At 47.1% G+C, this 25,649-nt stretch overlaps 3 protein-coding genes across 4 annotated transcripts; 2 read left to right on the forward strand and 1 right to left on the reverse strand.

Annotated features, from left to right (window-relative positions):
- Window positions 1–3,256: 3,256 nt before the first annotated feature.
- On the reverse strand, window positions 3,257–10,712 carry DNAJA1 (DnaJ heat shock protein family (Hsp40) member A1). Its single transcript, XM_035562988.2, has 8 exons — window positions 10,415–10,712; window positions 10,130–10,307; window positions 8,934–9,038; window positions 8,597–8,824; window positions 6,619–6,733; window positions 5,466–5,581; window positions 4,804–4,904; window positions 3,257–4,546 (listed from the first exon to the last, which is right to left on the reverse strand). Exons 1-8 carry the CDS (start codon window positions 10,544–10,546, stop codon window positions 4,328–4,330), a joined length of 1,194 nt encoding a protein of 397 aa, XP_035418881.1. The 5' UTR covers window positions 10,547–10,712; the 3' UTR covers window positions 3,257–4,327.
- A 104-nt stretch (window positions 10,713–10,816) lies between these two features.
- Window positions 10,817–20,567, forward strand: APTX (aprataxin). Of its 2 annotated transcripts, none has more exons than XM_035563016.2 (8): window positions 10,817–10,873; window positions 11,078–11,217; window positions 12,123–12,169; window positions 14,600–14,929; window positions 16,462–16,521; window positions 18,747–18,973; window positions 19,816–19,919; window positions 20,217–20,567. In XM_035563016.2, the coding sequence occupies exons 2-8, from the start codon at window positions 11,088–11,090 to the stop codon at window positions 20,369–20,371; spliced, it is 1,053 nt and encodes a 350-aa protein (XP_035418909.1). In that variant the 5' UTR covers window positions 10,817–10,873; window positions 11,078–11,087; the 3' UTR covers window positions 20,372–20,567. The 2 variants fall into 2 exon arrangements, with proteins under 2 accessions (XP_035418909.1, XP_035418908.1); XM_035563015.2 differs by having other exon boundaries at window positions 10,864–10,949.
- A 107-nt stretch (window positions 20,568–20,674) lies between these two features.
- LOC118256256 (actin-like protein 7A) lies at window positions 20,675–25,633 on the forward strand. The gene is made up of 2 exons (XM_035563019.2): window positions 20,675–23,368; window positions 24,302–25,633. The coding sequence occupies exon 1, from the start codon at window positions 22,083–22,085 to the stop codon at window positions 23,328–23,330; it is 1,248 nt and encodes a 415-aa protein (XP_035418912.1). The 5' UTR covers window positions 20,675–22,082; the 3' UTR covers window positions 23,331–23,368; window positions 24,302–25,633.
- Window positions 25,634–25,649: the final 16 nt, after the last annotated feature.

A 25,649-nucleotide genomic window follows, 5' to 3' on the forward strand; every position in this document is an offset into this window, starting at 1 on the left:
TTGATTTAGTAACATTTAGAGAGACCAGATGAGAACTGACAAGTTTGATCATTTCCACTGAAAATTTTCTCATAAGGAAAAGGTCCTTTGCAAATGTTTAATACAGCAACTAAATTCTCAAAGGGTTAGAAAGACTAAACGATCTCCAGAGGTGGCAGGCTGCCGCTGCGAATCTAAATGCATATTGCACAGGATTTTGAACTGTGAGCTTGGGTGAGGGGGCCTGCCTGTGATTTGGGGCAGCTTGGTTAACACCTGTGTTCAGTCTGAGATACGGAAGGAAAACACTTTGCAGAGATTTATGGGGAAGATTATGCTAAAAATCAATTATAAATGATCAAGTACTGCTTTTCTTCACTTCCTACCTACTGTCTGTATGATTTGTGAAGTCCTTTTTAGGCAGAGTTACTTCATCTCCAGTTCCTGTCGATGATGTGGGCTTCAGGAGCTGTTCGTTGGATGGCAGTAAATAGCCCCTGTGACCTTCTGGATCACGGCAGCTTATGGGAGGCAGGCTGGGTGAAACTCGGATCTGAATGTCCAGGGGAACAGCCCAGCTTTTAGGTAAGCCGTCGAGGAGAAAAGTGGCTATGTGTTCTATTTCTGGCGTAGAGTAGGAATCGTATGTGGGCATTCTTCAGCTACCTGTGGAGCAAGATTCAAGAAGCTGGCGTTAAGGGAGCATAACAATGTTTTATTTATAGCATGCTGTTCACACTATGAAACTGGGAGCTTCATAATGCAAACAGTTTGAAGCCCTCTTCAGTTTCATTTTGTCAGCCTTTAAAATTGCTCCCTATGTAGCAACAACTTCCTCTGATACTGCCTGTGCTTTGTTGGGCAAGAAATGTCTAGGAGCTGGCACGTGCTGTTGCAAACTTGTTAAGCTCTTCCCATCTTTCCAAAAATGGGAGCTTTGTAAACAAAACAACAAAGAGTTCTTTCAAGTTTTATTCACAGAATGGCTGTGGTTGGAAGGGACCTTTGGAGGTCATCAGGCCCAACCCCCGCTTTTCTTCTCCAGGCTGAACAGCTGCAGCTCTCTCAGCCTTTCCTAATACTACTGAATTCTTTGCCTCGTGCACTACCGAATTCTTTGCCTCGTGCAGCCAGAGTACAGACACCTCTGTGGTCTGAGCACTGCTGTCTGATGTTCATCTTGATACCAACCAGGCCTCCCGGGCCCTTGTCTGCCAAGCTGCTTTCTAGTTAGGACAGTCCCCAGCCCGTGTTGCTGCCTGGGGTTGTTCCTCGGGTGCAGGACTTGGCTCTTTCCCCTTCTGGAACGTGAGGTTCCTGCCAGCACATTTCTTTACCCTGTTGAGGTCTGTCTGGATGGCAACATCTGCTGTTCCTCACAGTTTCGTGTCATCCACAAACTTGCTGAGGGTATGCTGTCCCATTGTTAGCCTTTTGTGAAGATATTAAACCCCTTGAAGATACTGATCCCTGGTCACACTAGTTACTGGCTTCCAACTAGCCTTTGTTACACTTACCACCACACTCTGGGCCCAGCCACTGAGTCAATTTTCAACACATCTCACTCTCTGCCCAGCCAGCCCGTACATCAGCTCTTGGAGGGTCTTGTGGTGGATAGCATCCGAGGCCTTGCTGAAGTCCGGGTAGATATCACCCTCTGCTATTCACTCATCTACCAGGCCAGTCATTTCATCACAGAAAGATTATCGAGGTGGCCCGGCATGGCTTCATGAATCCATGCTGATGATTCTCCAGTCATTCATGTGCCTGGAATTGGTTTCCAGAATTAGCTGCTCCATCACCTTCCTAATGAAGAAGATGAGTCTAACAGGCCAGTAGTTCGCCGGGTCCTCCTTCTCACCCTGGCTGAAGATAGGAGTGACATTTGCTTTCCTCCAGTCTTTGGGCACTTCTCCCAGTCACCATCATAGACCAAGTATTGCCGCGTGGCCTTGCAGTAACATCTGCCGGCTCCCTCAGCACTTGTCCGTGCATCTCATACGGGCTCATGTACTTGCATGTCATGTTTATTTAAATATTACGTGACTTTATCAGCTTCCTGTGAAGGTACAGCTTCATTGCTCCACATTTTCCCCCCCCGCCCCGAACTTCAGGACTGGCATTCCCAAAGGCTTTTTTTTTTTCCTTTTTTTTTCTCCCTGACTTCCTAACTTCCTATTCATTGGATTAAACCTCAAGCATGGAAAAGGTGATCCTTGAATACTAACCAGTTCCCTCTCCCTGCTGGGGCTTAAACCTGTGGGACTCTTCCAAGCAGGTACTTGAAGAAGTCCAGGGTTGTGAACTTGCCTTTTATCCTCTCCCCACCTGCCAGGATCCCATCCCATCCAGCAGTCCCCCATCTCGTGATCGCTGCAGCCAAGGCTGCCTTTGACCACATCACAAATGAGCCCCTTGGTGGTGGTGACTACAACATAGGATCACAGAATGGTTTGTGCTGGAAGAGACCTTAAGGACCACCCAGTTCCACACCCCTGCCCTGGGCAGGGACACCGCCCACTTTTTTAATTCACAGCCATCTGAAGCAAAGTAACATCCTGTTGTAATCCTCAACATGCTGCACCGAGTTTGTCAGGCTCTAGCTTTTTTGATCCAGGGGCTGATCTGGATCTGAATCTGAGAACGAGTTAACATATCACTGTGCAGTTTAGGCTTGAGACAGTTCTGCAGAAGTCTCTTGACAGCAGCAGGATTAGGTTCTACTCCCCCCCCTTGATGAAGCAAAGGCTCCTACTGGCTGCATGTATGGGTAGAGCTGACTAATGAGCTCATGAGTGCAATTCACAAACACACTTCGCCTACAGAATTTGATTCCTGCTGAGACAAACGAAGGGAAAAAAGTGTAGGCAAGACAGGTTCCCTATTCTGCATGTACCTGAAAGGGAGCTCTAGCTGAGGTTCAAGGAACACTTCATGTCTTTATAAAAACAAAACGCACCTGTAACTCAAGGGCAAGAGATATTGTCTAACCTGCTTCCAGAAATACAACAGACATACTGTCCCCACAGCAGCCATTTTCTGGAGGAAGAAAATGTGACAATTCTCTTAGTACTTTTGCTTCAAAGTTATGATGAAAAACATAAGCTGTGTCCTAAGCCAGATGGTAAAACAAGACCATGCTAGAGGTTAAATCCAGACCCGTCTTCTCAGCATATTTCGTGAAAGATGGTTTTTGCTACGATTTTTCTGTGAATAGCTGCCTAAAAAGAGGGGTGTGGTATCTTTAAACCAACATCTGGTCTCAGAAAAGAGGCAATGAACAATTTTGTAATTATATTGGAAATGCTTCATCTACAATAATTAGAACATTCATACAGAATTTTCAAGAGTCAGCTTAAAATAATGCACACAATACATTAATTTCAGAACATCCTAGATGTGTCAGTTGGGATACTCACTGACAGTAAGTTTCTTTTTTTCTGCAGGCTCACATATAAACACCAGTAGGGACAGTACTGCTTTCCACGACATACCCTATAGGGTATCTAATTTCGGTAATCAAGGGCAAAGTCAAGCTTCACATGCCAGCAGGGTGATAAGACTCCAAACTGTATGTGTGCTGATAAGACCTGGAGGTTTTGTTTTTTTTTTTAAACTCGTGCACAGTAGTGGACAAAGCTCCTGCAGCAGCCAAGCGACCACTGGCTCTATACACAGTATCGTGAACAACAGCAGCCAAAGAGCAGCCAGCATGAAGGGAACAAAGCTTCACAGCTAGCTCCAAGGTCAAGACCAAAGCTGGCATAAAGACTGCTTGACCTTAAGTGCAGAAACTTGAGTCATGGATCATGTGGCTTTAACGGACTTGTGAAGATTGACCACATCCTTGTCAGCTTCATGTGTTACCAGGCCGTGTTAGAGCCAGTCCCTACTGATAATCCCCAGCGCAAGCCCACAACATTAACATGTTATCCTAACAGGTACAAAGATTAACTATATCTTACCGTGACTTATAAGTACTTGTGCATACTTTATCAGAGTATAAGATCTAGAATACCAAAAAAGACCACCACAGAATCTTAGTCTAAGCCTCAGCAATTGCACACATACAGGAATTACAAGGCTTGAAATAAAAGACAAGCAGGTGAGGGAGTTTTCTGGATCAACAGGCAGGGGTGAAGTGCAATCAACTTGGTTTGAGCTTGTATCCTGGAGCTTTATACAAGTTTCCAAGTCAGTTTCATTAGTTTATTTCCTTATGCTTTTAAGAAACAACTATGGCTGGATATAACAACAAATAGCAGGAAGTGAGGGTGAACCGCTTGTAGTCCTTCACTCATCCACTAATGCATACAAAACAAGCATCACAAGTTATTCACTGGCCCTTTTACGATGTCTGACATTGAACACCGCCTCTAGGGTGGTGCTCATCATCTTCGTAGACTTCTCCATTATAGTGATGTTTTCTTTTTTGAGATGGATCAAAGTCCACTAAATCCACTTGCTCCATTTCCTCAGTTTCTTCTATTTCCTGCCTCGTAGGTAGCAGTTTTTCAAGTAAGGACAGCTTATCTGAGGAGAGGAAGCCACTCTCTGGGAAGTTCACCTGAAATCATCAAGAGCCGGAGTTACTCAAGTGTTCCTGAACTTACCTTTTCCCATCCAACCACTGGTCAATGATCTGCCAAAACCTGCTACAACACCGCAGGTGACTTAAGCCCAGCGCTTAGTATCTAACACTATAGACACAGTTGAATCTTCTCTAAAATGGTGGCACAGAGAGCTTGCTGTCAGAGCTCCCAGCACTAGGTGGATGGACATGCAGTGCTGAACTGCACCCTGGAATTACGTTGACCCACTTACTCTGAACTCGATGATAAGACGTCCTTTTTCATATGGTCTGCGATAAATCGGCATGCCTTCATTCAACACACACTTAATAGCCCCATGCTTGACAACCTGGCCTAAGAAAGGACAAAACAAGAAAAGTAATAAAGGAACAGAATTCAGACAGGCAGCAGAAGCAGCTTTAGTTTTAACTCCCTTGAGTATTTATGTAGCCTTCTACGTTTTGTTTTAGACAGCTACACTGGTATGCAGCAGTCTAACAGGGACTTACTGCCTGGTAACTCCTGAGTAGGAGAGCAGGTTGACATCTACATCACATTTTTGTAGCCTTGTTATGCTTCCTTTGGGAAGCATAGTTACAAATACCGTAAGTGCTCCATCACTTCCAAGGCTGAAAAAGTCATCTTCAGAGACCCACGGCCTTCAACTCTAAGGTCAAGTACCCTCAGGATATAAGCATGTCCATGAGGTAAGGTCTGTTACTATATCACGCAAAGAGAAAACCACTGCTGACTGCTATCCCAAATCCCTTTTTTGTTTCAAGGATTGTATTGCAAAGACAAGGGAAAAGAGACCCTGGTACCAGTGCACACCCCTTGCACAACAACAGGATGGGTTGTTTCTGTTCCTTCCAACTCACAGCTTGGACTTCTGGCAGAAAGCAAGCTAACGCTTACCAGGATGGGAGGTAATAATAATGGTTCGGTTATCCAGCGTTGTGATAGGCTTTTGAAAGCCACACAGTGCTTCAACCAGCTGTATATCCATAGACAGCAGAAGGTCTTCATCTCGTCTGTGGAAGAACCGATCAAAAACAGTCACAGAAAGGGGGAAGCAATAAGAGGATCAAGCCTAACTTTATTAATTGACTTACTAAGGACAAGCTTTAATAGAAAATTATGGGCAATTAAATAATGTTGAATATTGATGCAGCATCTCAAGACAGCATCATGGGAATAGTACCCAGGCTGAGAGCTGTTACTCATCAACTCTAGCTATTCAAAGTGCTGAAGTGTTTATTAAAAAGAAATAAATACAGTAAGGCTCATCTGCATTCAGTTTCACTTCACCACGCCTTCCCAATTCTAGGGAAGAGCTGGTACAATTAATACCCTTCCTTTTAGGTAGATTAATACATTCTCTGGTGTATCAGCCAGCTATGTGTTATTTTCTTAGCCTTGCCTTCTGACAGCCTGGTACTAGGGAAGTGTAAGCAGTCTACAGCCACCATGGGTTCTGATGAAGGTACAAACAAACCACAAAGCACCTAGATGTTACAAAGTAATCATTTCGGTTGCCTATTCTAACTTCAGTATGGCAGCACAAGTGATGTCTACAGGCACTGCATGTCCAAGAGCTAAGAAATCCTCAACCCTATTTAAAGAACTTACTTATTTCACTCACCCTATTTTAAAGGTCTCTGGAATGAGACTTGCCTGAAAAGTTATTTTTAGACTACGAAGGGACAGGAGGAACATTCCTCTTGTCCCAGAGGCAGCATGGCCTCAGTAAAACACTGCAAGACCAGTAATATCAAGGGTTATCTAAGGACTCCAGAACTGAAGGCCGTGGGCAGAAGGATGGACAAGAATAAGCCATCAGAGTTCTGAGTTCAGGTCCCACGTAACCACTCGTGCACCGTCTGACACTCAAAGCCATGGCTCTGACTAACTGCACCGGGGCTTCGGCGCACATCAGTACTCGCAGGTGACTTCCAGCCACCTGATCCTGTCTACTCACATTTCCAGGAGCTAGGAAGTCAGCAGGAACCAAGGAAGCATGTGAACAAGCAGATCAAGAGTTAACATTACGGACTTCTAAGGTTTTTACCTTGTAAATACAGAGTGGTCTTTTTGATCCAAGACAATAATAATATCCCCTGGTTCTAGTCCTGGCTCTTGGTCCCCTTCACCATGGAATGTTATTTTCTGACCATCCTTCATTCCTATTGTAGAAAAGCAAAAACATTTTCCAGCTTTTTAACTGAAAGGCAGCAACAGGAAATACTTTTATAGGCACAAGCTGATACTGGGAGATCATTGAATCTTGAGACTAGAACATTAGGAACTTCTTCCCTTGCAACATTACTTCTCCCCACAAATCAACTCACATGTCCAGCAGATCTTACTGCTGCCAACCTGAGCTACAGATCAAAATCATTCAGCCTAACTGTAGTTTGAAACAGCTACCTGCCAAGAGAAACTCTTTCAATCTTTAAAGGCAACACTGTATGAGCAAACACTACAAAGTAAACAAACAACAGTGCATACAACATTCATTTTGAGAATAACCAATCAACTGAAGTTTTATAAATATATGTGGCAGAGAGACTAATGAAACATTATCTCCGTGGCTGCACGGTGCAAGAATCACTTTTCCTAGGACTGGAGGGCAACCAAGATGGTGAAGGTTCTGGAGGGGAAGACGTATGAGGAACAGCTGAGGTCCCTGGGTTTGTTCAGCCCAGAGCAGAGCAGGCTGAGGGGAGGCCTCATGGTGGCCTGCAGCTCCCTCACGAGGGGAGCGGAGGGGCAGGCGCTGAGCTCTGCTCTCTGGGGACAGCGACAGGACCCGAGGGATCGGCATGGAGCTGGGACAGGGGAGGGTCAGGCTGGGTGTTAGGGAAAGGTTCTGCACCCAGAGGTGGTTGGGCACTGGGACAGGCTCCTCAGGGCAGTGGTCACAGCACCGAGCTGCCAGAGTTCAAGAAGCATTTGGACAGTGCTCTCAGACACAGGGTCTGATTTTTTTTTTTTTGGGTGGTCCTTTGGGGACCCAGGAGTTGGACTTGATCATCCTTGTGGGTCCCTTCCAACTCGGATGTTCTATGATTCTATGACCTAAGACACCCATATCACCTACACAGAAGTCACTATATATAAATCCTTCCTGCCTCATTCTAGCTCAGTCCTTTTGTATGAGGAAAAAAAAAGCTATTTTCAATGGTTTCCTTGTTTAAAGTTCCAGTAATATGCCCCTCCTGACCTTCAAGTTTAACATTACTGTAGGATTTCCCCAGGGAAAAATAAAGCTGGGCAGTATGTATGGTGTGGTTATACACACATGTAAAGTAGTTACAGATCTGCAACAAATTATCTTCTGTACAAGCCATGTGCTTGTCAGCATGGCTTATCTTACAAGCTGCACTACTTCCAAGACTTCTCTCATTCCCTTTTGTAGAACTTCCTCAAGAGGAAAGTATTTGTCACTCAACATTGCATTCTCCCATCACTGTGAGGGACTGTGAATTGCATTTTGCCACGCAAAGAGCACCTGCGCTAAGCAGCACTGTCAGGGTTACGCAGCCAACGGTTCTAAGCATTATGGGCTTAGCACTGTCTTGGCACCCTGTTACTGTAGCAGACCTGGTTCCCCTTCACACTGAAACACAGTAGAAGTGATCGGAGTCTGCAGGGTTTCCCTACACACAAAAACTCAGGGGAAACTCATCAGGGAAGCTGAACCAACAGGTGATGGATTTTAACTAGTCCCAAGTCCCATTACCTGGTCAAGACCAGCTCTTACACAACTGCTCTAAATAAAAACAATTCACTGCTCACAATACAGCACATTTCAGAATTCATTCTTAGTTATGTGCACAGAATCAACGTGCTAACACGGAAGTGATCCACCTTCCCTAAAAACCGATCTCCTAGTTTTGGAGACAGCAACAAGCTACTTCATTATGTATTGGAGAGTGTTACTCACCGATTCAACACCATGTACTTGTTAAAGCTCCTATTTCAGTGCTGCAAAGGCAGTGTGAGTACAAGCAAGTTTAATGCTCCATCTTAGCAGGATACCTCACCTTTGTCAATGTGAACTTCTAGTATTTTCTTCTCTCTAACAATTTTTCTGCCAGTGCAGCTCTTACACCGGTCCTTGGGGCTGATGCGCTCCCCGTGCCCCTGGCACTCCATGCACACGGACTGGATTTGCTGCACCATGCCTGGCCCGATCTGGTGAATTCGGATTTGCATGCCTGTTCCTCTGCAGTTCGGACAGCACTCCACCGCACCCTTCTTACCACCACGGCCTGGCGGGAGAATCAGAGATGGTTACGCATTGCCAGAAGAAACAAGGAAGCAGAAATTACTTTTGCAGCTTTAGAAAAAAAGACTACATCGTTTCGACTTCACAGTTACCTTCACATTTGTCACAGATAACGTTCTTTTGCAGCGCAAGTTTCCTTGTTGCACCATTATACATATCCTCTAAACTGACTGATAACTGATGGACCACATTTTTGCCTGTGAAAGAAAATATGTATTTGAGTGTCTGGACTCAAAGTAACAGTAACTCCCCCCCCCCCAAAAACAATCACAATAAAACAACTCTATGTTTTAGCATCTTGTTTAGCTGTGCTGCTGGTATTAGTCGGTTGCTATTTCCTCTTTGCAATTATAACTAGGTAACAGTTCTAATGGCATTGTCCATAATGCTTCTCTATTAGGTTAAGCCAGAGACCCCTCTCTGAAGGCACAAATAAAACAAAACATGAAGTTTTATATTTAAGTCTCAGATGCAAGATTTCAATTTTAACTGCGACTAAGGAAGAAGTTCTGTCTGCTACAAGGAAGCGTGAGGCACTGCTGAAACCCCGCTCGGTACTTTTTTTCCTCTCATGAGGGAACTTCTCGGAACTGAACCAAGTAACAGTCGGGAATTGATCACAACTTCAGCAACTGCAGAGTTCTTTCCGTGGAGCAGAGCGAGTCCTGGTTTACTAGGGACACTCTGATACAAAACCGTAACATTTTGATATGACGCCTTTTCAATTCTTTGTCACCTCGGAGATCAAAACTAAGAAGTGCTGTGGTCAGCACTGCTCTGAAGGAGTTTAATTCATGTTATTCTTGCCCAGCGGGACCCACACGGACTTTAGTTTTTGAACAGCGCTTTAGTGCAGCTTCAGCTCGATTCCACCGAACATCACAAGAAAACAAAAGTCTCACAGACTGAAAATGATGTGGCTGTCTTACTTAGATATAGTTACTTCTAATTATAGAAGAAATTAATGTTTAAAGGCTAGGTTCTACAGTAGGTTACTGGAAGATCGTTTTAAGGCACATTACCATTTCTTATCCAGCCTCACGCTGTTTATGCTCAGCTAAAGGCTTTCCACGCACAGAACCTGGTTAGACGTTAACACAAGATAACGCTCAGCAGATCGAGCCGCCAGCACGTGAACCAAGCGCCCTCTCCGCTCCGGTTTTAAAGGGGCTGCGGCACAGCGTCCCGGCAGGTTTTGAGGTCCCTGCTCTAACTTTGTTTTGCCGTTACTCGGAGCTTTGCTGCGACGGGAATATTCCCCCACCCCCGAACCCTCAGTGGCCGTTACCTCGCCTCTCCCTCTGCATCCTCCCGCCGCCGCCGAAGAACATGTCGAAGATGTCCATGGGGGACCCGAAGCCGCCGCCCGAGCCGCCCTCCTTGATGGCCTGCTCGCCGCCTTTGTCGTACAGCTCCCGCTTCTTCGGGTCCGACAGCACCTCGTACGCCTGCGAGATCTGCTTGAACTGCGGGACACACACACAGCGCACACCTCAGCGAGCCGCCCTGACGGGACCCGGTCACGGCGCTGCCCTGCCCCACAGCCCCCCCAGCCCCCCCAGCCCCCCGCCACCTTCTCGCCCTCGTTGGGGTTCTTGTCGGGGTGGTACTTCAGCGCCAGCTTGCGGTACGCCTTCTTCAGCTCCTCCGCCGACGCGTTGGGCTTCACGCCCAGCACGTCGTAGTACGTCGTCTCCTTCACCATGGTGCCGGCGGGCCACGATCCCTGTCAGGGTCCCGGTCCCGGTGCCGGCGGCGGCGGCGGTGCCGGAGCCCCCCACCCGTCTCCGCTCCCGACCCTTCTGGAAAGTTCCGAGCCGGGCCCGCATCCGCCCGCTTTTGAGCCGGCGCCGCCCCGCCCCGGAAGCCGTGCTTGGCGGGCAGCGCGGCCAATCGCAGCGGGAGGCGGGGGGTGCCGCGGACCAATCAGCGCCGCCCGTCCTGCCGACGCCCGCCCCGCCCTCCGCCTGCTCCGCGCTGAGGCGCGGCCGCGGGGCGGGGGTCACGTGGTGCGCTCGGCGGGAGCCCGTTGGTGAGGCGGAGTTGCCATGGCAACCGGGCCTACCCACCGCGGCCTAGCGAGGCCTAGCGGGGCCTGGCGGGGCCTGGTGGGCCCGGGGTGGCTCCGGGGGGCCGGGGAGGGCCTCGTGGGGCCGGGGGGAGGAGGAGGAGGAGGAGGAGGAGGAGGAGGGTGGGGGTGATCGCCGCCGGTAACTCGCTGTGCTTCGCCCCGCAGCGCCGCCGCCATGCGCGCGTGCTGGCTGGTGCCGAGGGAGGGCCGCAGCCGTCGGATCCCGCTGCCGCACTCGGCCGCCGTGGTGGTGGGGCGCGGCCCGGAGACGGGGATAACGGACAGGAGGTGCTCGCGGCGGCAAGGTGAGGGCGGGAGCGGGGCCTTGCTGCCTGCCGGCCGCGGGTGGTGCGTGGGGGGGAGCCCCGCTATCCCGCGCGGCTGCCTCACGGTGACGGTAACGGCCTTTGTGAGCCCCCCGCGAGCTGCCTGCGGGTGGGGAATCGCGCTTTTTCCCTTTCTGGGGTTCCCTGAGGCTTGTTCTCACAGTCACTGGCTCACGTCCCCTATCTGCGTGGAAAACAGTGTTTCCCGATCCCTGACCCCATTAAACTCTTTCTTAAAGAGCTTCTTATGAAGAGCTCTGGATCCTTGAAAGTTACAGCAAACACACACAAACAGGAGGAATTTCACCTTCATAAACCGAGGCACTGATCCTTAATATGAGTCCGAAGCCCACAGTTCTTACCCACTGCCTTCCCTCTCACTTTGCAAATAGCACATCACGTCCCCAGTCTTCCACCAGCTGTTTTTTAGTGTGACTTCTGGTTTTATAGGTACATTGAGTACATTTTTGGGTACATTTAGGTACATTTTTACACATAAAAATACTTAAAATCTATAAAATGGTCATCGCATCTTCCCTGTCTTAACTTCCCTTCCTTCTGGACAGTCCTGCTCCATGCCTGTGAGAACAGCAAGAACACGTAGAAGATTTCCACAGATCTCACCCTTATACTGAACTAATTTTGCTGATTCACAAAGTAGAATAGAGAGGTGTGACTGACGTGCGTGGGTTAGTTCCATTTTGCCTGCGCTTGTTTAAAAACAGAGAATGAGGCAGAAATCTTCTTTCAGCACATTTGTAGAAGTCAGCCAGAGAAGGCAGCAGGCGACTGAAATGCAGGAGTGTTTTCTGCAACGAGTGGTTCAAAACAGTTCTGCCTGTTTTGTTTGCATATTTTTTTGACCCTTTGTTCTCTCTTTTCAGTTCAGTTAAAAGCCGACTGTAACAAGGGGTATGTCACAGTTAAACAGGTATGTTTTTAAACGGTTGTTCAGTATTTCTGATGCTGGTTGGGTTGTTACACTTGAAGTCCACAAACAGTGCAAGTGACAGTCCTCATCGCAGGGTCTGGAGGTTCTCAAGCTGTTTTTTGACCAAGAAGAGCACGATATCTGCCCCTCAGAAGGGATCTGTCTTTCATTTGGGTGTCTCGGTGCAAAGACTGCGCTGCTTCTTCCAGTTACCCTGCAGTCTTGGACAGCCAAGACTTGCAGCATCAGGGAACACTGCTGTGAATCCTCAGCCTCTTCTTCCCACCTCTACGCTTTGCAGAGTTTGGAGTTTTTCCCCTAAACGTGCTGATCTTCCTGAACGTTAGTCTTGCCTTTCTGAAGCTGAGGCAGCTCTTCACCGAGGGTCAGAACGGTCCCTGTACTAAAGGGTCCGGGCAGTTGATGAGGGTTTTTGTTTCAATGGCTGATGCAGCCAAAGATGTGGCTGTCTCGAGGGTGGGATGCGATGTCAGACATGAGAGCAGGCATCCTCGTGTTACGTTCTGGATGTGTGTAGGACCCCTCTCAAACTCACAATGACCAGTGTCCCCAGGGTAGTGTGAAGGGAAAGCTCTTTGTCCACAGGTGCCAGAGCACGTGCAAGTGTCCGCGGCAGCAGCGTCTGCGTGGACAACACGTCAGCCTGGTCAGTCCTCTTGCTTTCCATCAAAATGTCCGCCCGGGCTCAGAAAGCCCCGAGCCCCTGCTGGTCTCTGGTGAATCCTGCAGAACTCTCACAGACACGCTCTCACAGAAGTCAGTCCTGACCACAACTTGAATGCGGCGCTACTGGTATTTCGGGGCCAGGAGGACCTCCTGGCATGTGATGTTAGTGCGTTTACACTGCCAGCTCTGGAGTTTTCTCCCCGGACAGGGTCCCAGTGGTCAGTTAAACAGCCCGTTGGCCAGGGGTGTGTGAAATGTACTTGATCTGAGTGAAACCATGTGGAAGCGTAGGCTGAAAAGGTGCTGGCTGGGATCAGGCAGGTGCTTCATCGAAGTGGACACCGGGTAGCGAGAGGCACGGTACCATCTTGTGAAACAAGCGGGTTTCCAAGGACAAAACTAAAGAAACACTGTCAGAGTTTATTAGTCATAGGCAAGAGCTGGTTTCCTAAAACTTATTTATAAACATTAACCAAAAGCATTTTGCTGAAACCAGGAACTCCTGACTTCCCTCCGGTCACCCTCTTGATTAGGCAAAATCTGTCTTCAACCAGTCACCGTTAGATTGCCCACACAACTCTGCGTTACTGGTTCAGGCTGAGACAGAGGAAAAAATGCTGCTTTTCAGTTACCAGATAGACTTCAGGTAACTTCTCGGTCTTTAAAGCACTGTTTTGGGTGGAAAATCATTTTAGAGTTGCGTAGATCCATAAAACGATGAAATGAGACAGGCAAGTACATTTTGATTGCGCTGTCCTGAGCTTCTGCTAGAACAAAATCGATAGCAGAACTGGTTTAGTGAAAGCATAGCATGCAAAATGAAAATAAAAGCTTTAAAGTACGCATAGACCTGTATATGTTGTGTACAAGCCGAGGTGGACTGAGAGGTTTTGTCTCTCTTAAAGCAACAGGCAGGTGTTCTCACTCTCTCTGTGTGAACACAGTCCTCTGTGGAGTGGGGAAAAGTTATCACATCTGCCTTGGGAAACAAAAAAAGCCAGGAGCAAGGAGCTTATCCCTGGGTAGTTGAGCCCTCCGAGGGCTCAAATAACCTACTTCCTTTCTTTCTTTTTTTTTTTGGTTACACAGGAGGGTGTTGAAAGTGTTAGCAGCGTGCTTAGTGAGCCAGCTGTTGTGAGCCTGAGCTCTTGAGAGGAGCCAAAGAGTGAGAGTATGTATTTGAAGGTGGATGCGTTGATGGGACAGAGTTTGGTAGGTGCTGGACAGGAAACAAAACGTAGTAAAAAAGAGAAGAAAGAGCAAATAAAATAATCTGAACTCAGGAGGCTTTCTGGCGGTTATTGGACTGAAATAATTTCTTAAAACTACCCTTATTTTTTTCAGAAATAACTGTTACTAACTTTGTTACTATGTTAACAGTAGGTTGGGTATTTTTTTGCAAATGCAGACACAGATCTTCCTGCAACTCTGTAGCCAGCTGCAGTAGAGCTGCTGGGTCCTTCGCACGCCCTGCCTCTGAGGGCTGTGTGCCACGGGTTGTGGTTGCAAGACACGCAGCGAGGTGCCTCCAACTTTGAGCTTTCCTCATCCTGGGAGTGAGTCGCTGTGGGGCAGGCATGGGGTGAAAACAAAGCACGTTTGCTTTACAGGACAGTGATGTTCCAGGGCAACTGAGCGGCAGTTGCTCGTGATTTCAGTTGCATCTTCTGCTTTTCTTTTTTTTCTTTTTTTTCTTTTTTTTTTTTTTTTTTACTTCCTTTAATCTTTTTCTCTCTACCAAAGATAGGAGTCAACCCGACTAGTGTTGATTTAGTGGACGTTGGCAAGGATGAAGAGGTGAAAATGAGGCCAGGCCAAGTTCTGCACATTGTGAATAAACTTTACCCCTACACAGTGCGATTTGCTGAAGAGTCGGGGAAAACTGTTACAGAAGCAGAAGAGAAAGTACAAACTGAAAAGAGGCCATGTGAGGACTCCTCCGAGAACGATGATATAGAAAATGTGCCCAGAAAGGCGAAGAAAATGGAGGCGGCGGATACACAAGGCAGTTCTGCAGAGCTCAAGCTAAGCAAGACCAGTGTGTCTCCACATGAAGGGACTTCGAGCAAAAAGGCAAGTCTGTTGGTATTAGTACTTCTGCTGTTCCTCCTGGAGTTTTCTCCTCCATCAGAGGGCTTTGATCTTCACTTTTGTGGGTGCTGCCTGTGGGACAGCTTCTCAACTGGACGTGGGTCCTCGGGGTGTTGAGAGCACGCGAGCTGCCATGTGCTAAGGCAAAGACTCTGCTCCTGACATCACACAGCTCCCGAGAAAGCTGCTCGTTTCCATGCTAACCCGAGCTGGTGAGTGTGTGTGAAGGGGCTTGCTTTAGCAAGTGAGGGTTCGTCCTCTGCTTCCTGCTGCACTTTGTGCTCGAAGGGCACATCAACGGAGCTCTGCGTAGCGGGAGTCACACAAGAATAGCGTGCTGGCTCTTGAGATGAGATCTGCTCTCGTACAGGCAGAGCAGTGGTTATCTAAAAGCTTGTGTACAGAGAACAGAACATCTTGACCCCTTTTCTTCCTGCGCCTTCCGCACCTGCCTCCCGGTTTTGGTCATTCTTTGTGGCAGAACCAGGTTTACATTGATGTTACCAGCCAAAATCTTCTGAAAGGAACTTTTTAACCCTGCTGACATGGACAAAATAATGATAATAATAATAAAAAAGAGCAATGGACGTCTTAGTCCTTCTGGAACAGCAAAACTGCAGTTGCCGGAGGAGGAGGCATAAAAATGAAACCCTGAAGGACGTTTCAGTCTCGTGGGTTCTGGTGGGCTCTCCCCTTACTTTTTTGGTGGCCTCAGGCTAGTTATAGTAGGGCTGTATTTGTGGTATGGGCAAAGAAAAATGACAATTCATTGGTTCTCTGTCAGCGCTGGAATAATGTCTGAACATCAGCCTCTGTCAGAATGTGATGAGGATCGTCACTGACAATGCTCGTGGAATGCTTGGAATAGATAAATCGTGTATTTTCGAAAGGTGCAGTGAAAGCATCTTCTGCTGGGTGTTCAGTAACAAAATTGAGAGATAATCTGATTGTGTTGGCTTCATCCTCCAGTACCTGTACTGCTTTTTATACAGTCCACTCTGCCCTGCACAATACTGAAGGACAAATACATCCGAGTAGGGCCCGGCACCGCAGCAGCGCTGCTTTGTTCTGTGCAGAGCAGCGTGTGACGGGACAGCGAGCAGAGACCCTTGTGCCTCCTTTGTCCCCCGTGACGCATGAAGCAGCAGGGCTGTAGTAAAAAGATCTGTCATCGCTGGTAATCACGGTCTGTGCCAAAACGTGCATGCAAGTTACTAAGCTCAAGCAGGTACAGAGCTCCCTGCTGTTGCATTTCCAGCTTTGAGTCCTAACAGCATCTTGTTAAAAGGCTTTCAGAACTAGCTTTGTGGGGACAATTGGAGTGCCTGTGTTGGTGGTCGTAGAAAGGAAATAATTCAGGTGTCAATCAGCTTTTGTTTTTCATGTTACTTTGTTTGTTCTGTTATTTTGTTGCTATAGTTCCAGTGAAAGTATGTAACAAAATTTTAAAATGCATCATATTCGTAATTCTCTTACAAAAATGTGTGTTTCTTTTTTTTCCATCTGTTCTTTAGGAACATTTAGGACACTGGAGTCAGGGTCTAAAGAGTTCCATGCAAGATCCAAAAATGCAGGTGAGAACTGTACACTTGTACTTCACAGTAGCTCCTGTCTAACAGAGTTAAATGAGCTTTTTTCTTTCATTCTGCAGTTTACTTTAATGATCAGATTAACTGGTGGAGTATCACACAAGGGCTGAATTGTACTTTCATCTCTGTCCGTAGTAGCGTTAATCTGGGAGTCTTTACAGTCCCTTTGGGAGCCTGCAGAATGTCAGAACTTCATTATCCCGGAGCTCCCTACGCCGTCAAATTTGGCCAGCAGTTACAAAAAGGTTGTTGGGAGAGCAGGTGAGCAGCGTGGCTGCTTTGTTTTCTCTGGGAAACCGACAAAAATGGGACTGTGATTTGAAGTGAGCACATAGTGGAGACCCCTGTTTTCTGGCAGTCAGCACTATCTTATCTCCAAGTGCGGTGCGGCTTCCTGGTTTCTAGTAAACTTTAACTTTGCTACACCTGTGCAGCAGCTGGCAGGATGTGACCCCCGGCTCCAGCTCCCCACCATTTCCTTGTGCCAGCAGGGATTTCCTGGGTGGCTTCTTTTAACCTTCTGCAGAGGCTCCCGATGCACCTACCTCCCTTCCTCTGCTTCCCTGTGGCTGCGTCGTCGTGCTTTACCTTGGGCTGACTTTGTCTGCTGAAAGACAGCAGCAACCTGACAGTGTCTTTTGTGGCTGCAGTGTGTACATACTTCCTCATCATTGTATCCTGAAAGCCTGAAGGGAATATTCCCCATCCCTGAGTAAAGTATACTTTCATTTTATTTCAGAGTTTTGCAAGTATATAGAAACTCCTTCCTGAAAACAAGATTTATAGCTTATCTCCAAAAGAGGGAGGATAATCTGCATCAAACAGTACTTGTGGTGGAATTTTTGCCTTGAGAGAATTATACACGAGGGTAATCTAGAAATTAATATTTCTCAAAACTGTGTGCACGTTCCAACCATTTGTAAACAGATGGAAAGCAGGAATTTCTCTGCAGATTCCCTGAGCTTGAGAAAAGCAGAAAGAGAGTTGGGCTACTTGTTCCTCCAGCACTGTTGCCTCGAGAGGCATCGTTCTGTGTGACCAGACCACCTTTAGCAGGTGTTGGCCGACTGGGAGAAGTGGATGGTGAACCCGGAGGAGGAACAAGATCTGTTCCTGCTGTGTTTTGACTGCTGGCCCAGTGTGTGGCAGAGTAGGGGCAGAATTCTTTTAGCTTGGGTTTAGGCGGACTGACTGCTGCAGGGTTGTCCTGATATTAGGGACGTGTTTTTCCTTTTGTACTTCTCAGCAAGAGTTAGTGTTCAGGAGGACATTTGTCACAGAAACCTGTGACACTTGGTTCTTGAAATCGTAAAATAATTTCAGTTGCAAGACGCCTTTGGAAGTCAGCAAATGTGGCTCTCTGGTCACCCCAGTCCTTGTTGATCTCCAAGGGAGAGCATTCCACAGCCTCGCTGGGCATCTCCAGGCGGTGATCACCCTTAGGCTTGAAATAAATTCCTTGGTAACCAATCAGAATGTCCCAATTTCTCTCTCTTCTTTTTTTTTTTTCCATTTCAAGTATAAAGTATTGAACTGCCTAGTGTTTTAGGGGGAACTGGACGCTGTTAGTTTGTTAGTTGTGGTTCAGAGTTAAACACACAAACCACAGAACTCCTACCTTTGCTTCTTAATCAATATTAAAGACACGACAAAGGTGTCTTTTTCCGGAAACACCTTGTCACAATTGTCTTTCTCTCTGGCTGCGTATACAAACTCCAGAGTGTGTATGTATGTAAAGATAGGACAGCAGTCTTGCTGCTGAAAGAATTAGTCTTATGATTTGTGTGCTGACAAAATTTTAATCTTCCTTCCCATAGAGCAAGACTGATCAGCTCTTTATATAAACATATGAAAGTAATTAGCAAAGATGACAAAGACACCATCCATCTCTCACCAACAGACTTGCTGCTAAGAGATCAGAGAGACAGCTCACAGTTTCTGCTTCAGAACCTGACACATTTTTACTGCCACGGACATGCTGTCCCGCCCTGTTCTCCACATGCTTTGCTTCTGTTTCTCGTGATGAGCTGCATGGAATTGAAGCAGAGGGCAAAACAAAATGAAAACTCAGGAAAGGAGGGCATGAGAGACAGAAATCGTTTCTCCTTTATATGAATGAATAACACCTCAAAATTCACTAACCACAACGGTTATAGGAATAAGACACTTAACTTCCAATCGGCATCTAATCAAGTTTCTTGTTTTGCTAGGTTTACAAAGACGAGAAGACTGTAGTCATCAACGACAAATATCCTAAAGCACGTTACCACTGGCTTATTTTACCATGGGACTCCATTCCAAGCCTGAAGGCGGTCACCAGGGAGCATCTTGGACTGCTGGAACACATGCATGCAGTTGGGGAAAAAATGATCGAGCAGTGCCCTGCTAGAGGCAGTCTGGAGTTCCGACTGGGTTACCACGCTATTCCCAGTATGAGGTAAGGCCCAGGTGAGTCATCAGGTGGAGCCCCTGTCCTGGATTTACAGACCTGGGGCTAAACCTGTAACAGTCTGGCATTGCCGAAGGATAACCAATCCTCCTAAACTCTAAACACTGACTGGCATCCAAGTCGTTTGGATGCAGCCGTGCGCATGCTGCTGCATACGTGCTGGTGGGCTACGCGCGCTTCTGGAAACAGGTGGGCAGTGCCCATTGGGCCCCAGCAGAGTTCTGAGGCTGGGGCGTGGTGCGCTGTGCCTGGCCAGTGGAAGAGGTGGCACTGCCATCAGCACGGTGCTAGGACATCCCCCCTCCCAGGGCGCTTGTCAGAGTGACTCTTGAGCCTGTCAAGTGCAGCCTGACACAGAGCGAGGATTTTAATCTCGTGTGTAAATAAGTCCAGGCATTACAGTGCCCAAGTGCCTGCAGAGGATCTGGGTATTGCAGTCTCTGTTCCTCAGTTTTCTCTGATTCTTGGAGTGGGCCTTGAGTCACTGATAAAGTCCCATCGAGACACTCTACAAAGTTTAATCCTTTTGTTTATTAAAACCACCATCTCTGCCTTTCTGGAAACCGTAGAGACTGTAGTTACCTGCTAGTGGAATGTGCAGGGTGGTGACTGACTGTTTAAGTGGAACGCTTAGCATGAGACAGTACGTTGAACACACGGACTGTGTTTCTTCTGTAGCAGGATGACGGGTCAAACGTGATGAAATAAGGCTGATCCATAAGTCTGACAGCTCTTCTGAAGTGAATCATGCTTTATCTGGTACTACTGCAAGAAAACTTTGCACATTAACACTTTTCTTCTCTCTTATCTATATAATATATTTGTTTTAGTCACCTGCATTTGCATGTAATCAGCCAGGATTTTGATTCCGCTGCCCTGAAAACCAAAAAACACTGGAACTCTTTTACTACAGAATACTTCTTAAACTCCCAAGGTAACAATTAAAAAAGGTATTTCGTAACATAATCATGTTTGTGGGTTCTAGCTGTGGGCTTTTTTTCCCAACAAAAGTGTAAGCCATACATTCCGTCACAGTAAGTGAAAGGTTTTGTGTGATTTCAGGTATTGGGGAACAGCATTAACTAAAAGTCAACCAAATGGTGTGGATGGCTTAAAATAAAATGTAGTAATGACTTGCTGTGCGTGTGAAGTGCTGTTCAGATTTCTGCAGTGTCACGCTTTTCATGGTATTACACAGTCGCAATATCTCATGTCTCTGATTTTATTTCAGATGTGATAGAGATGGTAAGAAGCAAGGGAAAAGTAACAGTGAAAGATCATGCCTCTGAACTTCTCAAATTGCCCCTCAGATGCCATCTTTGCAAACAACAGCTATCCACTATCCCACAGCTAAAGGAGCACCTCAGGAAACACTGGCCAAAATGACACTGCAGAAGATCATCTGACAACCCATGTGTTCAGATTTCAGGCTAAAGCAATGACCTCAAAATGTTAAGGGACATGTATGCGTTTTGTTAATTGCATTGAGAAATGTTAAAGGGAAAACAGAGCCCACAAACAGCAGCATGATAACTTTGTCAGAGCTTAGACAAAAATTTAATAAAGTGACTTCTGAAATGAAGGGTGTTTGCAGCTTTGTTGCGACACGATCTGCATGTGAACGGAAGCATGGAAGAAGTGTTTTGTTTGGATGAACATATTTATTTTAATTCAGAAGTTGAGGTGCTAAGCCCAGATGTAGGTTTCAGTAGTGAAGGGGAAGAAGCAAGGATTCAGAGGTCTTTCTCTTGATGTATCCTGCCTGTCACTGAGGTTTTTTTCTGGAGATATGGTACTGTAGAGGCTGGTCTGGCTGGCAACAAAGCTATCACAGGAGTGTACTGAGAAAGTGTGGGGAAAGAGCATCAGCTGCAGCATCCCAACCACACAGTGCCCCAGCACTGCTCAGAGGTTGCAGTGGTGCTGAATTGCCATCTCCTGCTCAGACTTCAGGAGGGGCAGGTCTGACTTTTGCATGCGCAAGGACATATTTAACCATTTATATATAAAATACATGTACAGTACACGATGATCAGCTTAGCTGTCCCCCAGAGCAGTACGCTCTCACGGTTTACAGACATTGCAGCGTGGTCCAGTGCTGCCACGATTCTCCACGTCTGCTTTTTGGTGAGTCTTTATCTTCCGATTGTTGCCAAGGTGTGAACTCCCGGATAGGCAGCAGATCAGTAGCAATGGAAATCTGTTCCTAGGTCCAGAACCGGTTTGTAGGGTTGAATTTAATGCTAAGCACAGCTTTGACTTGGTAAGTAAGATGCCCTCTGGGTGAAATGGCTTTCAGTGAATGAGCACACAGAGCTCTTGCTATACAAGGAAGATGTTGTTTGTAAATCTTGATTTTATGTGTTACTCTGGGAGAGGGTGTCCTTTGCTTCCACGCTGCTGCTGCACGGCACTGTGTTACTGCATACACTGATAGGGCAGAGACTGGCCTGTTGCTGCTGGAAAAGAATGAAGAAGTTCCTATCGTGAAATGGAGGACAACAAGGGTGAGGGGTTGGCTGTGTCCTGATTTCAAACACTGCTCATGTTTCCTTTAGCTCTTGCTGACATTTGTATTAACATACCTTCATCTGGAAAACATGATTTCTTAAAAAAAGGTAAGAGAATTACACAAACAGTGTGAGGGTTCACTTTTGACATGGTCAAACTAGAGATTTCGCTTGGCCCCCGAAGTGAAACAGTGCTAAAGCTTAGCAGCAGGACCTGTTTTGGAACAACAGCAGTTGTAAATGCCAGAGAACTCCAGTCTTACATGCCAGAGAATCCAGAAAGGAAATCCTTCTGCTTTCACAGTTAAAGGCCCAGTTTATGCTCCATGGCCTGTCAGTCACCACAGGGTGGGTGTCACGCTTTCAGTGTGGAGCAGGTTAAAGAGGAGCACAAACGCCTGCAACCTACCTGTAGAGAAAATGGTGTGCAGCTGTAAGTCACGCATGTACGCGGAGCTCGGGTGCCTGAGGAGCAAGCCTACGCCTGACGTCACAAGTCAGTGACATCAGAACCGCTGCCACCAGGCCTCCAGGCAGGCATCCCTCTGCTTGCTTGTGCTGAGCCCGGGTGGAGCGGTGGCAGAGCGATGCTGCTGAGCAGCACGGCCAGCCCTAGCTGTAAGCAAGTCACAGCTGTGCAGGAAGGGCCCGCGAGGAAGGCAGCGCCAGACAAAAGCCATTCGAAGCCGATCAGGGACAGGCATGCATCAAAGACCAAGGGTTACCTGGAGGTGGTGAAGCGAACTGAAGCTGTAGTTGTAGACACGGGCACGGGTTACTTTAAGTGTGGCTTCGCAGGGGAACCGTGGCCTTCCCATAGCGTTTCATCAGTTGGTAACCACGTACAGGAAACCAAGGACAAACAAGAAGAAACCTTTATTGGAAGAGTGCCTCAGAACACCTGCGTGCCCTTAAAACTCATCAGCCCGTTAACACATGGCATAGTGGTGGACTGGAAGTCTGTCCAGGATATTCTGGAGTGTATTTTCCAGATGCGGATGCAGATTCGGCCGGAGGACCACGCTCTCCTGATGTCAGTGCCTCCCCTGTGTTCCATCGCTGACAAGAAGAAATATGCTGAGATGATGTTTGAAGGCTTTCACGTGCCTGCTGTACACCTCGCCTACCAGTCCCAGTTATCCATGTACTCTTACGGGAAAACCTCAGGTCTCGTGGTGGAGAGTGGCCATGGTGCTTCGCACGTGGTTCCCATCTACGAAGGTTATGTTCTGCGCAGCATCACAGGCAGCGTAGATTATGCTGGCTTGGACATAACAAATTACCTCATGCAGCTACTAAATGAGTCTGGATACACGTTCACAGAATACCAGCTAAACATCATAGAAGATCTCAAAGAGAGGTGTTGTTACACTTCTCTGGACCTCACACAGGACTTGAATTTGCCTCTTAAGAAACAACAAACTGATTACGAGCTGCCAGACGGGCGTGTCATCACAGTAGGCAAAGAGAGATTCCTGTGTGCTGAAGCGCTCTTCAAACCATCCCTGTTTGGCTCACAGCAACCCGGGCTTTCGCAGCTGACACTTGGCTGCCTCAAGAAGTGTGATGCTGACATCAACAAAAAGCTGGTGAGGAACGTCCTGCTGTGTGGGGGCAGCACCATGATGGAAGGTTTTCCTGACCGCTTCCAGAGCGAACTGAGCAGGATGTGGCCTAGTGACAAGGTCCTCATAACGGCGTCACCTCAGAGGAAGTCTTCCGTCTGGATTGGTGGGTCAATCCTGGCCTCGCTCTACTCTTTCCAGAAGCTTTGGGTTTACAAGAGGGAATATGAAGAATGGGGTCCTTCCTGCATTTTTAAGAAGTGCTTCTGAGGGGGACGCTGGCTATCTCACAACTATTTTTGAAAAAGGTACATGATTCAATTCAAGAGCATCTCCCCTCTATCCCTTGCTGTAGTTATATTAAAAGATTTTTGCTACAGCTGTATTAGTTTTGACAGCATCTGTTTCTTTTTCTTTTGTATTTAATGAAGCAGGACAGCAGATTGGTAGCAAACTACTGCCTGATGAGAGATGCAGGCTTCCAGAGTCACATTTACTCAGAAATTGGGACAGTTCTTGTATTAACTCTGTATTTTTGCTTTAATGACTTACTTCAACTGCATCTGTTTGCAAGAGCCTCCACAAAACCTAAGAGCAAATTCAATGTATCTGCAAAAACAGTAGCTAAGGCACAGTATGTTTTAAAGCGAGATGCATTGCAATGAAAGCAAAAGAACATCCAAGGAGAAACCCAGGGCAAGGAAACTCCTGGTTGCTGCTGAAGCAGAAGCAAAGGTTCAGGGGCTGGAAAAGTAGGAAGCAGGATGCAGGACTTCCCCTCCGTAGGTGCGCTGGCAGTAGGTGCTGGCTCCAGTTCTATCACTCCTTTGTTGAAGTTCACTCAGGGCAGAGCAGGTAGGGTGAGACAATGAAGCTCAGATAGGAGTTACCATACGAATAATTTACCATAAAAATGATTTAGAAGACTGCTCTTCCTCCTGCATGGCAGACTTGAATGGATTTTGCCTTCACGGGAGAACAGGAGAACATGTCTAAGAAAAGGGTCTCCAGCTTTGACTTAGCACCATGATGGAAAAACAAAAGAACCAACAATACAGATTTTAAAGGAACTTGTGTGTTTGGCACAAACAAATTATCATTAAGCCAGCAGAAATTTTGCCTTTTCTTGGGATCTTTAACAAATCTTTTTCTAGGCAATAGATTAGGCTGAACAAGACCTAAGCACTTCCTAGCATCAGATTTAAGTGTCAGGAATCAGCAGTGTCAGTGCCTCATTTCAGTTGCAGGGCCAGAACTGGAGAGGACTGCAGACTCTTCATCACTTCTTCCCCTGATCAGAAGGTAGTTTCCATGACACTTTGGACTAGATGCTGCTACCTGTTTGAAGACCCAAACCCAGTAAAAAGCTGTTATCCACTGCAGCCATTCATGTGTTTTGCTGTCTTAAGTCTTTGTGTTCGTACAATCTCCTTTCCAGCCTCATCACAATGCTTGAAAACAGGCTTAAGCCATCCCCACACCACCCAGCAGAGGCCATGTAACTCAGAACAGCTGGAAATAAAACCGCTCCAAAGCTTATATAACGCCGACAAAGGATTGCTTTACTACTGCACCCCAACCATCCCAAGCCAGCACAGTGTGTGTGTACAGTGCAGGCTCATACGGCCACCCCAACTTGATGGAGTCCTTGCGTCAAGAAAACAACAACTGCAGCACTAGACACATTAATGTCATGCATGAAGAACGCAGCCCATTGCTGTGTACACCGCAGATACCACAGACAGGAATTACTTTGTTGGTGCTGGCATTCTTCCCACAGTGCATAACCAAATAGGCCTGCACTGAACACAAAGCTGCCAGGCCAAAACTAACTGAGAGGAAGGGCTGGGGTGGGTGGAGCTGTGCTGCTTCCACTGAAAGCATCCAGCCTCGTCTGCAGAGCTTGTCCCCTTCCTCTGCTCCCTGGACTGGTGTGCTGTTACTTCTCGAGCCAGATTGCAGCAGTATTCTGTATTAAAATAATTCTAATTCTCAGGTATGAATTTGCACATCAGTTTCCATCTGAAAGGGTTCTGCAATAGCACAGAGCGTAATCGGGGCACAGCTGCTCACCTGCCAGTGCCATACAGCAGCATCAAACACAGATAACTAGGATAGCATTACCCAGCAGTGTGCAACACCAACACAAGTATCCCACACCAGCTTTTTCACATGTTCTCATGTACCCAAGATGTCCCTGGTGCAAGATCAGCAGGGCAGTAACGGCTGTCAGTACTACAGGGTTCACTCTGATGTAACAAAGTGATTCTGATGAAAATCCGCTATTACCAACACTCAACTTCAGCAGAGAAAACATAACTTATTTGGTTAGCAGCTACAGTTTGCTATTAGTACAGACTTACTGGTGAGATCTCTAAACCAGGCTGAGCAGCTTAAAATGTGACCTGCCCTCATGGCAGGTACTGTTACCATCCACAGGAGGAAGTGTGATGAAGAAAAAGCACCCACTGGGCACTCGTGGGTTTGCTTCACCTGGAAGGCAGGGCACAGTGGTGGCAGATGTTGGATTCCGTCAGCAGCGTTCAGATCTGCACAGCCTGCTACTCCCCACCCTTACACACAAGCTCT

Source organism: Cygnus atratus, chromosome Z, assembly GCF_013377495.2.
Source record: "Cygnus atratus isolate AKBS03 ecotype Queensland, Australia chromosome Z, CAtr_DNAZoo_HiC_assembly, whole genome shotgun sequence".
In the NCBI taxonomy this organism is placed as follows: Eukaryota; Metazoa; Chordata; class Aves; order Anseriformes; family Anatidae; genus Cygnus; species Cygnus atratus.